This window comes from Muscardinus avellanarius (genome assembly GCF_963383645.1).
Source record: "Muscardinus avellanarius genome assembly, chromosome: 3".
In the NCBI taxonomy this organism is placed as follows: Eukaryota; Metazoa; Chordata; class Mammalia; order Rodentia; family Gliridae; genus Muscardinus; species Muscardinus avellanarius.
The window spans coordinates 167,441,729-167,456,889 of record NC_137788.1 but is presented as its reverse complement, the minus strand read 5'-3'; the positions used below and the strand labels follow the sequence as shown (position 1 = coordinate 167,456,889).

The 15,161-nt window shown below is 47.6% G+C and overlaps 1 protein-coding gene across 1 annotated transcript in view; it reads left to right on the top strand.

The window, feature by feature from the left end:
• Positions 1-9,707: 9,707 nt before the first annotated feature.
• HERC2 (HECT and RLD domain containing E3 ubiquitin protein ligase 2) overlaps positions 9,708-15,161 on the top strand; it is a gene marked incomplete at both ends in the record, with an annotated part of 162,678 nt that continues 157,224 nt past the window's right edge. Inside the window, one exon of the mRNA XM_080692883.1 lies at positions 9,708-9,779. Within this exon, the coding sequence (XP_080549009.1) occupies positions 9,708-9,779 (72 nt within the window). The remainder of the gene's footprint in view (positions 9,780-15,161) is intronic.

The window sequence follows — 15,161 nt, the reverse complement described above, 5'->3', positions numbered from 1 at the left end:
TGGGCGGGGGTGCTCCGGGAGGGGGGTCCGGGCCGGGGGGCTGGGGGTTCTGGGCGGGGGTGCCCCGGGAGGGGGGTCCGGGCCGAGGGAGGTGGGGGTTCTGGGCGGGGGTGCTCCGGGAGGGGGGTCCGGGCCGAGGGAGGTGGGGGTTCTGGGCGGGGTTGCTCCGGGAGGGGGTCCGGGCCGGGGGGGGTGGGGGTTCTGGGCGGGGGTGCCCCGGGAGGGGGTCCGGGCCGAGGGAGGTGGGGGTTCTGGGCGGGGGTGCTCCGGGAGGGGGGTCCGGGCCGTGGGAGGTGGGGGTTCTGGGCGGGGGTGCTCCGGGAGGGGGGTCCGGGCCGAGGGAGGTGGGGGTTCTGGGCGGGGGTGCTCCGGGAGGGGGTCCGGGCCGGGGGGGTGGGGGTTCTGGGCGGGGGTGCTCCGGGAGGGGTTCCGGGCCGGGGGGGTGGGGGTTCTGGGCGGGGATGCTCCGGGAGGGGGTCTGGGGCGCGGGGAGCAGCGGGCGGCTCGGAGGCGACACTGCGGGACTGGCCGCGTGGCGGAGGAGCCGCAGGGCCCTGGCCCCAGCCGGCACAGGGAGCCCGGCGCCGGCCGTGGCGGGGGCTCCTAGGGACCCTCTCGGCTCCGCGTCGGCGGCGGCGTCCGCCTGAAGCAGCGGCTCGTAGCTCGCACCTTCCTTCCTCAGAGGCGGTCTATTTCAGAGGGCCTCCCTAAATAGGGAGGCTGTCCGCGAACCCGCCGTGTCTCAGCCTTCCAAGGACTGGGATATTACACGTGCACCACCCCACCCAGCACCCTCAGCCCTTTTTAATTTTTTTTAAAATCTCGAAACAGGATCTAAATCGCTGAGAGTCTCATTAAATTGCTGAAACTGCCCCAATCTTCTTTTCTCCTGTCTCAGCCTCCTAAATAACACCTCAGCCCAATTTTTTTTTTTTTTTTTTGAAACAGGGTCTCACTGGGTTGTAAATGGCCTAAGTAGCTGAGGTTGACCACAAATCGCCATCCTTGGGTCTCAGCCTTCCAAATGCTGGGATTACAAGTTATGTGCCACCACACCAAGTCCAGATTTAATTTTTTTTTTTTTTTTTTTTTTTGGTGGTGGTACTGGGGGTGGAACCCAGAGGCTTTCTACCTCTGGGCTATACTCCCAGACCTATTTTATATTTTATTTGGAAACAGGATCTCACTAAGTTGCTGAGAGCCTAAGTAGCTGAGGCTGGCTTCGAACCTGTGTGATCCCCCTGTCTCAGCCTCCCAAGCGCGGGGATTAAAAGCATGTGTCACCATGTCTGGCCCAGATTTAATTTTTAATTAACTATATCAGCAGACGTTGTGGCACAAGCTTGTAATCCCATTACTTGGGAGGCTGAGACAGAAGGATCACAGATTTGAAGCCACCTTCAGAAGTTTAGTGAGGCTCCCAGCAGCTTAGTGAGATGAGACCCTGTTTCCAAATTAAAAAAAAAAAAGTTTGGAGGTAGAATCACACACACACACACACACACACACACACACACACCTGCGTTCAAGCCCCATTAACTCTCTCCCAACATATCTACACATAAACACAGTCTCCCCTTGGAGGTCTAGAAGAAGGGCAAAGGAGTGTTTGAATTACACAGGGAAACTTAGTAGTGGAGAATTAATTCCCTGAAAGAATGGTGAAGAGGAGCCCTTGCAGAAACTGTAACAGAAGAAGAGTGTTTCTGTCGTTGGAATCCTTCCGCTTTCAATTTTTTCAAAATACATTCTTCCCATACCGGGAGTCGAACCCGGGCCGCCTGGGTGAAAACCAGGAATCCTAACCGCTAGACCATATGGGAGATACTGGCCCTGTTTAGGTTAACTTGGAGGTGACTCCTTCAGAAAATCGCCAGTGCATCAGTGTTTAGAGATTCCTGTCATATCTCTTACCTTTTCTTCTTAGTTGGCTGCACCTGGGGCGTCCTGCCTCTACTCTGGGGAGTCTGTTCCTGGGAAGGCTGGCGGCCTGGAGCTGCTCTGGGTCCTCTGTGGCTTGCTCTTGTCTTGCTTTCTGTGTTGGGGACCGTCCTGGTGCCCCTGCGTGGCCCCAGCCTCACCAGCTGCTGGCCTTCTCCCAAGTGCACATCTGAGATCCCAGTGCTGCAGGGGCTGAGACAGGAGGATTTCGAGTTTGAGGCCACCCCAGCAAATTAGTGAAGTCTTCTGCAACTTAGACCTCATTTTAAAATTTAAAAAAAAAAAATACAGGCTGGGCATGGTGGTGCACGCTTGTAACCCAGCATTCAGGAGGTGGAGACTGGAGAGCCGGGCGTGATGGCGCATGCTTGTAATCCCAACACTTGGGAGGCTGAGACCGAAGGATATCGGTTCACAGACAGCCTTAGCTACTTAGGCCCTTTGCAACTCAGTGAGTCCCGGTTTCAAAATAAAGAATAAAAAATAGGGCAGGGGGTGTAACTCGGAGGGGGTGTAACTCAGAGGCAAAAAAAAAAAAAAAAAAAAAAAAAAACCACACACACACAGGAGGTGGAGACTGGAGGATCATGGTTGGCCGACAGCCTCAGCTAATTAGTGAGGCCCTTTGTGAACTCAGTGAGACCCTGTATCAAAATAAAAAATAAAAAAGAGGACTGGGGGGTGTAGCTAAAAGGTAGAATGCCCCTGGGTTCCATCCCCAATACCACAGAAAATAAAATAAATTAAATTTAAAAAGGGCTTGGGGTGTAGCTCGGAGGTTCAATGCTACTGAGCTCCATCCCCAGTACTGCAAAATAAATAAATACCTAATAAATAATAGGGCTGAGGATGGAGCTCAAAAGCAGAATACCCCTGAGGGCAGTGCTCAGTAACCCCACATGCTTGCAAGAGGATTCAGAGGCACAAGCACAGTCCCTATGGCCACACTCCCAGTGACCCACCTTCTACAGACACACCCCACTTGTACATCATTACAATCGATTTATACTCCGGTGAGAGTATACTCGTTATGATTTCATTATATCAGCTCTGAACATTAGTGCATGAGCCTTTTCAGGAGACATTCTGTATCTAAACCATAACAGGAGTGTTCCCATGGAGGGGCTATTGGGACCCTGACCCCTTCCAATCTTCTTCCTCACTACCATGAAGTCAACAGCTTAGTTCCACCACACACTCCTGCCCATGATGTGCTGTTTCACTAAAAGCTCCAAAACAACAGGTCCAGCTGACCATGACCTGAAGCTTCAAAACTGTGAGCCCAAACATCTCTCCTTATAAATGGTTACGTCAGGTATTTCGTCATAGCAACAGAAAGCGGGCTAATATGGTTTCGCACCAGCATCTTAATGAACTAGTCCAGAAGTGGCACAGGAACCGCCGATGTGGTGCCGCCTCGCTTTATGTGGAAGTGGAATCTTCTCAGAGAGAAATTGTCATTAGATACAGGGCTATCGAAGCTTTAACTGGAGAGCTATCAACTTTATTCCTTAAATTCGGAGACATACATTTTCAGTATTTTAATATTCCTGAAACAGGAGGCACTCATCAATGCAGTCAGACATATGGCAGTATTATCACGTGTTTTTTTGTTTTTTGTTTTTGGTAGTTCTGGGGATTGAACCCAGGGGAATTCTACCTTTGAGCTACAACCCAAGCCTCATTTTTCTCTTCTTTCTTTCTTTCCTTCTTCTTTCTTTCATTCCCTTCTTTCTTTCCTTCTTTCCCTTCTTTCTTTGCAGTACTGGGTATGGAATCCAGGGACATTCTACCTCCGAGCTATACCCCCAGCACTCTTTTTTATTATTTCTTGCAGTACTAGGGTTGGAACCCAGGGGTATTATACCTCTGAGCTACACCCCCAGCCCTATTTTTTTAGTCTTTTTATTATTTATTTACTTACTTATTTTTTTTTTTTTTGCAGGTCTGGTGATGGAACCCAGGGGCATTTGACCTCCGAGCTACACCCTCTGCCCTATTTTTTTTTTTTTTTTTTTTTGTTCTTTATTTTGAACCCAGGTCTCACTGAGTTGCAGAGGGCCTCACTAAGTAGCTGAGGCTGTCCGAGAACCGCGATCCTCCAATCTCAGCCTCCCAAATTCTGGGATTACAGGCGTGCACCACCACACCCAGCTAATCTTTTTATTTTTTGAAGCAGTGTCTCACTGAGTTGCAAAGGGCCAGTCCATGAACTTGATCCTCTGGTCTCTGCCTCCCAAATTCTGGGATTACAAGTGTGCACCACCGCGCCTGACCCTCTATTTTTGAAACAGGGTCTCACTGAGTTGCAAAGGGCCTCACTAAGTAGCTGAAGCTGTCCAAGAACTGTAGGCCTCCTGTCTCAACCTCCTGAATGGTGGGATTACGAGCATGCACCACCACGCCCGGCTAATGATTGCATCTTAAGTCTGTAAGCCTGTAATAAAAGGAAGAGCTGAGTTTCACTGGAAAAGTTTGAGTCCCTTGGCTTCTATCTCACCTCTTTAAGACCAGGGATAAAGTCTCAAGAGCATTGTTTTTTGCTGGGCGTGGTGGCGCACACTTGTAATCCCTGCACTTGGGAGGCAGAGACAGGAGGATCGTGCAGGTTCGAAGCCAGCCTTGGTGGTTTAAGAGAACCTTTTTCCAAATGAAAATATAAACTAGGTCTGGGAGTGTAGCCCAGAGGTAGAAGAGTTCTGTTCCCAGTACCTCCAACAAAACAAAACAAAACAAGAGCATTTTTTTACTGCATCGTCCCATGCCCTGTTGGTACAGAGCCGGGCAACCACCTTGGGATGTTGCTAACAGTGAGAGCTGAGGAATGAGCTTGGCTGCTCCAATACTGTGACATCAGAAAAATGAGACTGGAGGCCGGGCGTGGTGGCGCACGCTTGTAATCCCAGCGCTTGGGAGGAAGAGACAGGAGGATCTCACAGGTTCGAAGCCAGCCTCAGCTGGTTTAAGAGACCCTGTTTCCAAATAAAATACAAAATAGGTCTGGAAGTGTAACCCGGAGGTAGAAGGCCCCTGGGTTCCATTCCCAGTACCACCAAAAGAAAAAGAAAAAAGAAAAATGAGACTGGTGAGGAGTGTCTAGCGACATGAGAGAAAGCCTGGGGAAGGGTAAAGACAGCGTTCTAGAAGTTAAGGCCTGAACAACGGAGACCACTCTGCTGGCAAAGGAAGCGTAGCAAGGGTCGGTAGCTGTGTTGAGACTGGGCAAGTGATGGTCACCGTGACCCCTGCAGGAGCGTGCGGTGACGCGGTGCGGGGCCACTGTGACCCCTGCAGGAGCGTGCGGTGACGTGGCGTGGGGTCACGGCCACCCTGCAGTTAGGGTGCGTTTGCCTCTAGCAGCAGCAGGTTAACGACCTCTAACCTCAGCGCATCTGAAAGTAGATGGTCCAGATTCGGCTGGTGGTGTGTGCACTTGTTCCTTCTGTTTCTCCACCCTGCTGCCCAGGTGGCTGGCTTGTCTTCCTCAGGCCTGCTGTGTTCTGGGCGCCAGATGGCCGTGCATCCCCAGTGGGAGACAAGGGCTACTGAGCAGATTCAGTGGGTGTCTCAGGGTCCCACCACATTCCAGTCAAGGGGAGTGGGTTCATCTGGCCTTGAGGTGTGCCAGACACGTAGGAAGGAGGCGAGAGGAACTGCTGACTACAGAGATGGCAAGTGGTGTGTGGGCTGCAGAAGCTCAAGCACCACCTGGCACCAGGGAGCGTGCAGAAGTGAGCCAGCAGGCCCTCGAGGTCAGATGCTCTCGGGACGGTTACGGGAGGACGTGAACAAGATGAGGCCTGCGTTCAGAGTTTTCAGTTATGATCTTCGCGGTGACTGGTGAATGGGACTGGTCGTGGTAGCGAGTGGCCTGGGTGGGTGGCAGTGAGCTGCCTGAGAGCGTGGCGGGAAGGGGCTAACGGTGAGGCACTGGCTGGGTGGCTTTGTGCAGGGGAGACCCTGAGACTGTCAGTAGTGAGGGAAGGGCTGCGGGAGACTGCAGTCAGGAGAGAGGGTGGTGTGATCTGGCAGCACGTGTCTCAAAGAAATCCAGACTTTTGCTTTACTTATTTAGTTTGGTACTGGGAATCGAACCCAGAGGATTTCTACCACTGAGCTATGACCCTGGCCCTTTAAAATTTTTTTAAAATTTGAAACAGGTTCTCACTAAGTTGCTGCAAGTTTCGCTGTTTCTTACTTATACTGTTCTTGAACCTGTGATCTTCCTGTCTCAGCCTTCCAAGCACTGTAATTACAGATGTGTATTACCATGTCTGGCTTGTATGCTCAATTTTTTTTTTTTTTTTTTTGGTGGTACTGGGGTTCCTGGAAGCCCTTCTACCTCCGGGCTACACTCCCAGACCTATTTTTTAACATTTTTATTTTGAAACAGGGTCTCCTAAGCCAGCGCGCGCGGCTGGCTTCGAACCTGCGCGATCCTCCTGTCTCTGCCTCCCAAGCGCGGGGATTACAAGCGTGCGCCACCATGCCCGGCTTGTATGCTCAATTTTAAACATAGAAATACTATTCTAAAAGTAGCAGGGAATATAGCTACCTGATCGTCATGCCCTAAGGTATATGGGTGTGGCATAGTAAGAAAGCCACAGCACCCACAGGACAACAGGTGTTTCCTCAGAACATCAATGTGATGAGAATATTGGAAGCTGAAGCCTGTGTGGTGGTATACACTTATAATCTCAGCTGCTTGGAAAGTCGAGCAAGACTGTTTCAAACAAACCAAAACAAACAAGAGAAAAAAGGAGCCAGGCGCTGTGGCTCATGCCTGTGATCGTAGTATTTGGGAGGTTGATACAGGAGGGTTGCAGGGTCAAGGACAGTGCAGTCATTTAGCAAGACCTTTTCAAAGTAAAAAATAAAACCAAAAACAAAAAATGAGGGAGAGGACTCTCAAATTCTAGAAGGTTCAGGACTGCGTGAGGATTCATTGAGAAGTAAGCACCCAAATCAGACTGCAGATATACAAAACTTCAAGTTTATTCAATTATTTTTCTTTTGTCATCAGATTCAAGAAATTATTGCTGGATTCAGTGTCATGAATCTGCCTGCAGAGGGCCATATATCCATGTAACCTGTAGATAGGTAAGGGTCCTATTTACCCTTGTAGTCACACAGGTCAGTAACCTGCTCAGGAATTTCCTCCCCTTGCCTTCCCCATACCCAACTTTCTGCAATCAGTAACTGTCATACTTCAGCTTCTATAAGCCCACCTCCTGCTTGACATTTGTCACAAATCTATGAAATGGAGCTTGGGAGCAGTCTTTCAGAAGCTATCCTAGCCGGGTGTGGTGGCCCACACTTGTAAACCCTGCGCTTGGGAGGCGGAGACAGGAGGATCGCGCAGGTTCGAAGCCAGCTGCGCTGGCGTAAGATACCCTGTTTCTAAATAAAAAATTATAAAATAGGTCTGGGAGTGTAGCCTGGAGGTAGAAGGGCTTCTAGGAACCCCAGTACCACACACACACACACACACACACACACACACACACACACACAAAAACCCACCAAAAAAAAAAAAAAAAAAACAGAAGCTATCCTAACTTTGGCCCACTAGTGTAGTGTAATAAACTTCCTCTTTTCCACACTAATTGGTGTTGGGTCAGTTATTCCAGAGAATTTCTGCAATATACTCTTCTACTTAGTTACATTTGCAGGCTCGAAACTTTTCTTTTTATTCAGTTAAAAATATATTTTTGGGCCGGGCGTGGTGGTGCAGGCTTGTAATCCCAGTACTTGGAAGGCTGAGACAGGAGGATTGCAGGTTCCGGGTCAGCCTCAGCTACTTAGTGAGGCCCTCTGGAACTTGGTGAGATCCTGTTTCAAAATAAAGAATAAAAATAGGGCTGGGGTACAGCTCGAAGAATGCCCCTCGGTTCAGTCCCCAGTACTACATATAAAACAAAACCAAAGCCGGGCGTGGTGGCGCACGCTTGTAATCCCCGCGCTTGGGAGGCGGAGACAGGAGGATCGCGCAGGTTCGAAGCCAGCAGTGCTGGCGTAAGAGACCCTGTTTCAAAAATATAAAATAGGTCTGGGAGTGTAGCCCGGAGGAAGAAGGGCTTCCAGGAACCCCAGTACCACCAACAAACAAACAAACAAACAAAAAAACAAAACCAAAGAAAAACATTTTTCTACTTTTATTTAGTTTTTGACCTATAGATTGCTTCAATGTGTAGAGTTTAATTTCCAAATGTTTGAAGGTTGTCCTATCATTTGTTGATTTATAGTTTAGTTTCATTATTATCCGAGAACATAGCTGGTGTATTTCAATGATTTTATTGGAACTGGGGATGGAACCCAGGTTATACCCGGAGCTATACCCCACTGTTCCCCCTTCTTCTTTTTTGTGGGGGGTATTGGGGATGGAACCCAGGGGCATTCGACTTCTGAGCTACACTCCCTGCCCTGTTTTTTATTTTTTATTTTTGAAACAGCGTCTCATTGAGTTGCAAAGGGCCTCACTAAGAAGCTGAGGCTGTCCGTGAACTGTGATCCTCTGGTCTCAGCCTCCCAAATGCTGGGATTACAAGCGTGCGCCCCCACACCCGGCTCCTTTTCTTATTTCAAAGTAGGGTCTCACTAAGTTGCTGAGGCTGGCATGGAACTCGCGATCCTCGTCTCATCCTCCCAAGTACTGAGATGACAGGCATGCGCCACCATGTCTGGCTGGACTTCAATTATTTCTTAAATTTTGTTTTATGGACGCAGGTTTCGAGTGGTTTCATGGTGGTATCGAGGCCAGGAGGACGCTTTTGCAGGCTCGAGCTGGCCTCACTAAGTGTACACCTCACAGATGTCGATCTCGTCACCAACCAGCGTAGGCTTTACCACCAGCCTAGAGCACTCAGGGGACCCGGCGAAGTCCAGATTCCGGGAGGGCGTGTGCGCGTGCGCGCGTGTGTACGTGCGTGGACGGAAGTCCCGCCTCCCGGGGCCTGTGGTTGGCCTCAGGAAGGAAGATGAGCCGGATTGCAGGAAGCAGAAGAGTTGGGAGGCGTGGGTAGGAGGCCTCTCTGTTCTATTGGCTGTGCGCGCAGAGCGGCGCGCTGCGATTGGCTGGTTCCGGGGGCGGCAGTCCCGCGTCGGCCCGCCCTTGGGGCCGTGAGAGCCCGGGATCGCGAGCGCCGGCGGCCAGCGGCTGCTGGAAGGCTGTTCCTGCTCGCGGGCCGTGCGGGCGGAGGCCGCCGCGCTCGGGTGGGCGGCGGCGCCGCAGGGCGGCGGGCGGCGCGGGCGGCCGGGCTGGGCGGCGAGCGGGCGGCGGCCCTGGGCCTGCGCGGCGCGCTCTCGCAGCCTTTTCCTTTCTATGGGGCTGGCGGTGGTTGTGGGTTTTCTGCAGCCGTGACCTTTGTTTGGTTTGTCAGACGCTCCGCGCGCGGGTCTGGGGCAGGGCGGCGGACGCTGGCTCCGTCATCTGCCTTGGGTGGTGCGTGCGCCCCTGGATTGAGGGGACGGGGTGACATTGTGCGGTGGTCCCCGTCACCGCCCATTCTCAAGGTCTCGCCCACGGAGGAGCACCCGGCCCAGCGCCGCGTTGGGAGCCGGCTTCTGCGTCCTCCTAGCGCGCCGCGTTCATCCTCCTCCTTCCTCCCCGCTCCCCTCCCCCAACTCTGCTCACTCCCCTTTGTATTTTTATTTTTCCTGCCGCATTACATTTTGCTGGAGGGTCTTCGTAACATGTTGAAAGCTTTAGGTCATCCACGTGTCTATTTACTTGCAGGCCTGACAGTTGGGAGGAACCTGGAGGAAAGATGCCGTCGGAATCTTTCTGTTTGGCCGCCCAGACTCGACTGGACTCCAAATGGTTGAAAACAGATATACAGGTGCGGTTGACATGCCCTTTGCCTGGTGTGTTCCTGCCTCTGTATTTAAGTGCCTGGTCAGGGCCTTTTGTGGGATAGATAAGAGGATGTCAGTTCTTGTCATGTTGGAGAAGCAGTTTTATTTTATTTAACTTGAAATGTAACTTTTATTTCTTCGTACTGGGGTTTGAACCCAGAAGCATTCTTCCTCGGAGCTACACTCCTAGCCCTATCTATTTTTATTTTATTTTTTATTTTGAAGTAGCATCTCATAGCCAAGCATGGTGGCACACGCTTGTAATCCTAGCGCTTGGGAGGCAGAAACTGGAGGATCGCATAGGTTCAAAGCCAGCCTCAGCTACTTAGTGAGGCTCTCAGCAACTTAGTGAGACGCTATTTCCAAATAAAGTATAAAAAAATAGGTCTGGGAGTAAAGGCCAGAGGTAGAAAAGTCCTTGGGTTCTACCTCAGTACCACACACACACACACACACACACACACACACACACACACACACACACAAATAGAAATAGCTAAATTGCTGAGGGCTTTGCTAAGTTGCGGAAGTCAACCTAAAACCTACGATCCTCCTGTCACAGTCTCCAGTTACTGGAATTACAAGAGTGCCTCTGGGTTAGTTTATATCAATTTTATCCATGTGTTGGTTATTGTTCTTTGTTTCTGAGAGGTTTTTTTTTTTTTTTTGTGGTGCTGGCGATTGAACTCAGGAGCATCCTGTCTCCCAGCTATACCCCCAGTCTTATTTTATTTCTTATTTTGAATGCAGACTCTTGCAAAATTGCTGAGAGCTGTATCAGGTTGCCAAGACTGGCTTCAAACCTGTGATTCTTTTGTCACAGCTTCCCAAGTACTAGGATTATGGGCATTCCTTACCATACCTGGCTCTTTCTGATAGTTCTTGAGATGTTCTGTTAACCATGTAGGGGAACAATGAAGTAACATGTAGTAGCTTATGGCCTTATTTTATTTTTTTTGGTTGTACTGGAGGTGGAACCCAGAGGCTTTCTACCTCCGGGCTACACTCCCAGACCTATTTTTTATATTTTATTTGGAAACAGGGTCTTACTAAGGTGCTGAGAGCCTCACTAAGTAGCTGAGGCTGGCTTCGAACCTGTGCGATCCTCCTGTCTCAGCCTCCCAAGCACGGGGATTACAAGCGTGCGCCACCATGCCCAGCGAAACTTACTTATTTTATGGCATCTTGTGCTTGTATTTCTGGATGTCAAGAGTCATTTCAGTAGAACTGTTTGCTTTATATTTATGACAGATTAAGAGAAGTGCTCAGATTTTTAATCAGGAACATGAAGAAAAAGAATATTGGCCTTAGATCTTGTTTGATTTAATAAGATAATTGTAAACTTGTCAGAAAATTATGATGTAATAACAGTAATATTTCCATAGTTGATTCTTTGCCCCAAGCTACTTTTGTTTGTGAATGATTTGGCAAAAGTACTTTTGGAACTTCATATCACTAACAGAAAGAAGTATCTGAAATATCTTGTTTTTTTACAGAGCTGTGGAATTGTTCCCAGGGTCTTGTGTGTTCTAGGATGTAGCTCTACCACTGAGCTCCATCCTGAGCCCTCCACATATTTTGTAGTATATGTTTTTTTGCGTCCCAAAGGTTAGCCATTTTAAATGTTTGTCAAGTAATCTATCTTTTATAATAGTCTTACATAATGTAAGGCTTTTTCAAGTGTTGAGTGCCAGTAAATATGAGAGCCAAGTACTTAGAACTGGGTTGTGATTGGTAGGGTTGTTATTTATTTTTTTGTGGTACTAGAGATTGAACTCAGTTTCCACTTCTCAGCTTCACCCCCCAGCCCTTTTTATTTTTGTTACTTTGTATGGAAACAGGTTCTTACCAGGTTGTTAAGAGTCTGACTATGGTGCTGAGGCTGTCCTTAAACTTGCAATCCTTCTGTCACAGCCTCCCAAGTACTAGGATTACAGGTGTGTGCCACCACACCAGTTTCCTAGGATTGTTATTTTATTTTATTTTTTGTGGTACTGGAGATGGAACCCAGGGTCATTCTACCTTCGAGCTACATCCCCAGCCCTATGTTTTATTATTTATTTTGAAACAGGGTCTCAGTGAATTGCAAAGGGCCTCACTAAGTAGCTGAGGCTGTCCTTGAACTGCAATCCTATTGTCTCAGCCTCCCTAGTGCTGGGATTAACACATGTATGCTACCACGCCCAGCTAGGATTGTTAATAGTGTAATGTTAGCTAAGACTGAGCACAAGAGATTTTATCCAATATTGGTGTAGCAGTGCTAGTTTTTCTTTTTTGGTAGTAGGAATTAAACCTAGGGGCACTCCACCTCTGACCACACCCCAGTAAATTTTTATTTTTGTTTTGAAACGGTCTCACTAGGTTGCTGATAGTCTTGCTACATTGCCAAGGCTGACTATGAACCTGCAGTCTCCCATCTCAGCCTCCAAATAGTGGGATTATCGATGTGCGCCACCGTGCCTGGCTAGTAGTCATTATTCTTTTGAGTTTTTTTTTTGGTGGTACTGGGGGTGGAACTCAGAGGCTTTCTACTTCCGGGCTATACTCCCAGACCCATTATATATATATATATATATATATATATATATATATATATATATATATATATATATATATATATTTTTTTTTTTTTTTTTTTTTGCGGGTCTGGGGATGGAACCCAGGGGCATTCAACCTCCAAGCTACACCCCCTGCCCTATTTTTTATTCTTTATTTTGAAACCAGGTCTCACTGAGTTGCAGAGGGCCTCACTAAGTAGCTGAGGCTGTCCGCGAACCGTGATCCTCCAGTCTCAGCCTCCCAAATGCTGGGATTATAAGCATGCGCCACCACGCCCGGCTCCCATTTTATATTTTATTTGGAAACAGGGACTCATTAAGTTGCTGAGAGCCTCACTAAGTAGCTGAGGCTGGCTTTGAACCTGTGTGTTCCTCCTGTCTCAGCCTCCCAAGTGCAGGGATTACAAGCCTGTGCCACCACGTCTGGCTTTGAGTTCTTTTTTTAAAAAAAACATTTATTTACCTATTACCTATGTATTTTTTAAACATGTGGGAGAGGTAAGAGGTAACCTCTTCTGTAATCTTGAGATTCAGGCAAACTTTGATTTTTGGTACTGGAGATTGAATCCAGGGGAATTTTACCTCTAAGCTGTACCTCCAGCTCTATTTCTTATTTTGTTTAATATCTCACTAAGTTGCTGAGGGTCTAGCTAAGTTGCTGTGGCTGGCCTTGAATCTTTGATCCTCTTGTCTCAACCTTCCAATTAGTGAGATTGCAGGCATATGCCTCCACATGCCTGTCTTCCTGGCCCTTTTTAGACATTTCAAATGTTACTCAAAAGTCTTCCAAGCTAGGCATGGTGGTACACACTGTATTCCCAGCTGAGGCAGGAGGTCTCAAATTGAGGACTAGCCTTGGCACCTTAGTAAAACCCTGTTTTAAAATAAAACCTAAAGGGGTCAGGCATGTAGCCCAGTGCATGAAGCCCGGGTTCAGTCCCTATACTTTCTAAAGAATTCTTCCAAATGTGACTAGAGTAAGTGATGAGTTTAGGCTTTGTAGCGTATACCAGAAGAAATGTGTAATGGCTTTTGCAGGTGTTCAGATTCCATGGAAAATGTGATTGCTGACCTCTGTTTTATATAGTTTCTCCAGAACTGCTTTTTTCTACCCTTTTTATTTTTTACTGTTAGACAGCGTGGTGCTAAGTTGCTCAGGCTGGCTTTATTGCTAGCCTCCTGCCATAGCCTTCTGAATAGCTGGGGTTATAGGCATGTACTAGTGCGCTGGCTTCTAGCCCGTCCTTTTTATTTTTTATTTTGAAACAGGGTCTTGCTAAGTTGCTCTAGCTGGCTTTGACGCTGTAGTCCTCCTGTCTCAGCCTCACAAGCACTGGGATTACAACAATGTATGTCAATGGCGGGCTCTAGCATTGCTTATTAACGTGAGGAATGAGTGTTTTGCCTTTCTCTTGTTTGGGGCGGCTCTTCCCCCGGAGTGTGAAGCATACTACTTCTTACCAGTGGACTTTGTATTGGACATAGGATCATACCTGGTTAATGAATACTTTATAGGAAAGACATACATGCAGAGGAGTGTTTCATATGAAACATCTGTTTTTTTCTTTTGTGGTAATGGAGTTCAAACTCAGGGACATTCTACCTCTGAGCTGCATCCCCATCCCTTTGTATTTCTTGTTTTGAAACAGGGTCTTGTTAGTTTGTTGAGGCTGTCCTTGAAACTATGATCCTCTTGTCTCAGCCTCCCATGTACTGGGATTATATGTGTGTACCACCATGCCCGGCAAAACTATTTTTGTTTGAAATTTTTAGTAACTTTCAGAATGTAAAATTTTTGGAGTGTGACAACTTTTAATGCATGTGTATTATAAAGAACACTGTTACTTTAATTCTTGGTTAAAATGAGTCATGTCTAGGGTCCTGCAGCTAGCAGCTTCTAACGGAATGGCCTTTATATGCTACACATCTGTTTGGTTTTTACATGAATTCAACTCTAATTTTTCATTGTTTCTCGGATTGTTGTATGGAATCACATGGGTCACCATGTTTTCCTTCACCACTCTCTATGAAGGCAGTAAAATAGAGTTAAGAGATGTTAGCCGCATCATTATTTTTATTTCTATAGTAATGGTTCTTTTATCTGATAAGACTGATAGTTTCTCAGTGAGTTCAAAAGTTAGTTAAACAAAGAACTATAAAAATAGTACATGATGCTTTTCATTCTGAAATCTTTGGCAGATTTATTTGCCAGTCTTGTAAGACTAACAGTGTATTTGAGCATGGGTTCAGAATGAGAGCTATCCTATTCTTTTCTTGCATAAGCTACACTCAGATAAATTTCCTACAGATTCTATTTTTGGGTTCTTTGAAGTGACACATGAAATAAGATATGCATGAAGCAATTTTTTTAAACTTTTTATTTTGGAGTGATAATAGACTCATAGGAAGTTGCAAAGAAAATAGGAAGGTCACTGTGTATCCTTTACCCATCCTCCCTGAGTGGTTAACATCTTCTGCAACTTCTGCAACTACTGTACAATCTAAGAGCCAGGAAATGACACTGGTACAACTTGTGTGCATAGTTTGTGCCTTCTGTCTTGTGTGTCTACTTAAGTAACCATCACCACATTCAGAAGACTTTCCTGGCCAGAATCATCTCTCTAGTCATGTCCACTCCATCCACCACAGTCCCCAACCCTCGCAACCAATGATGTGTTCTCCATCCTATAATTTTTGTTATTGCTACTAGGGATCGAACTCGGAGGCATTCTACATTCTGCCTCTGAGCTACATCCCCAGCCCCATTTTATTTCTCATTTGGAAACAGAGTCTCACTAGGTTGCTAAG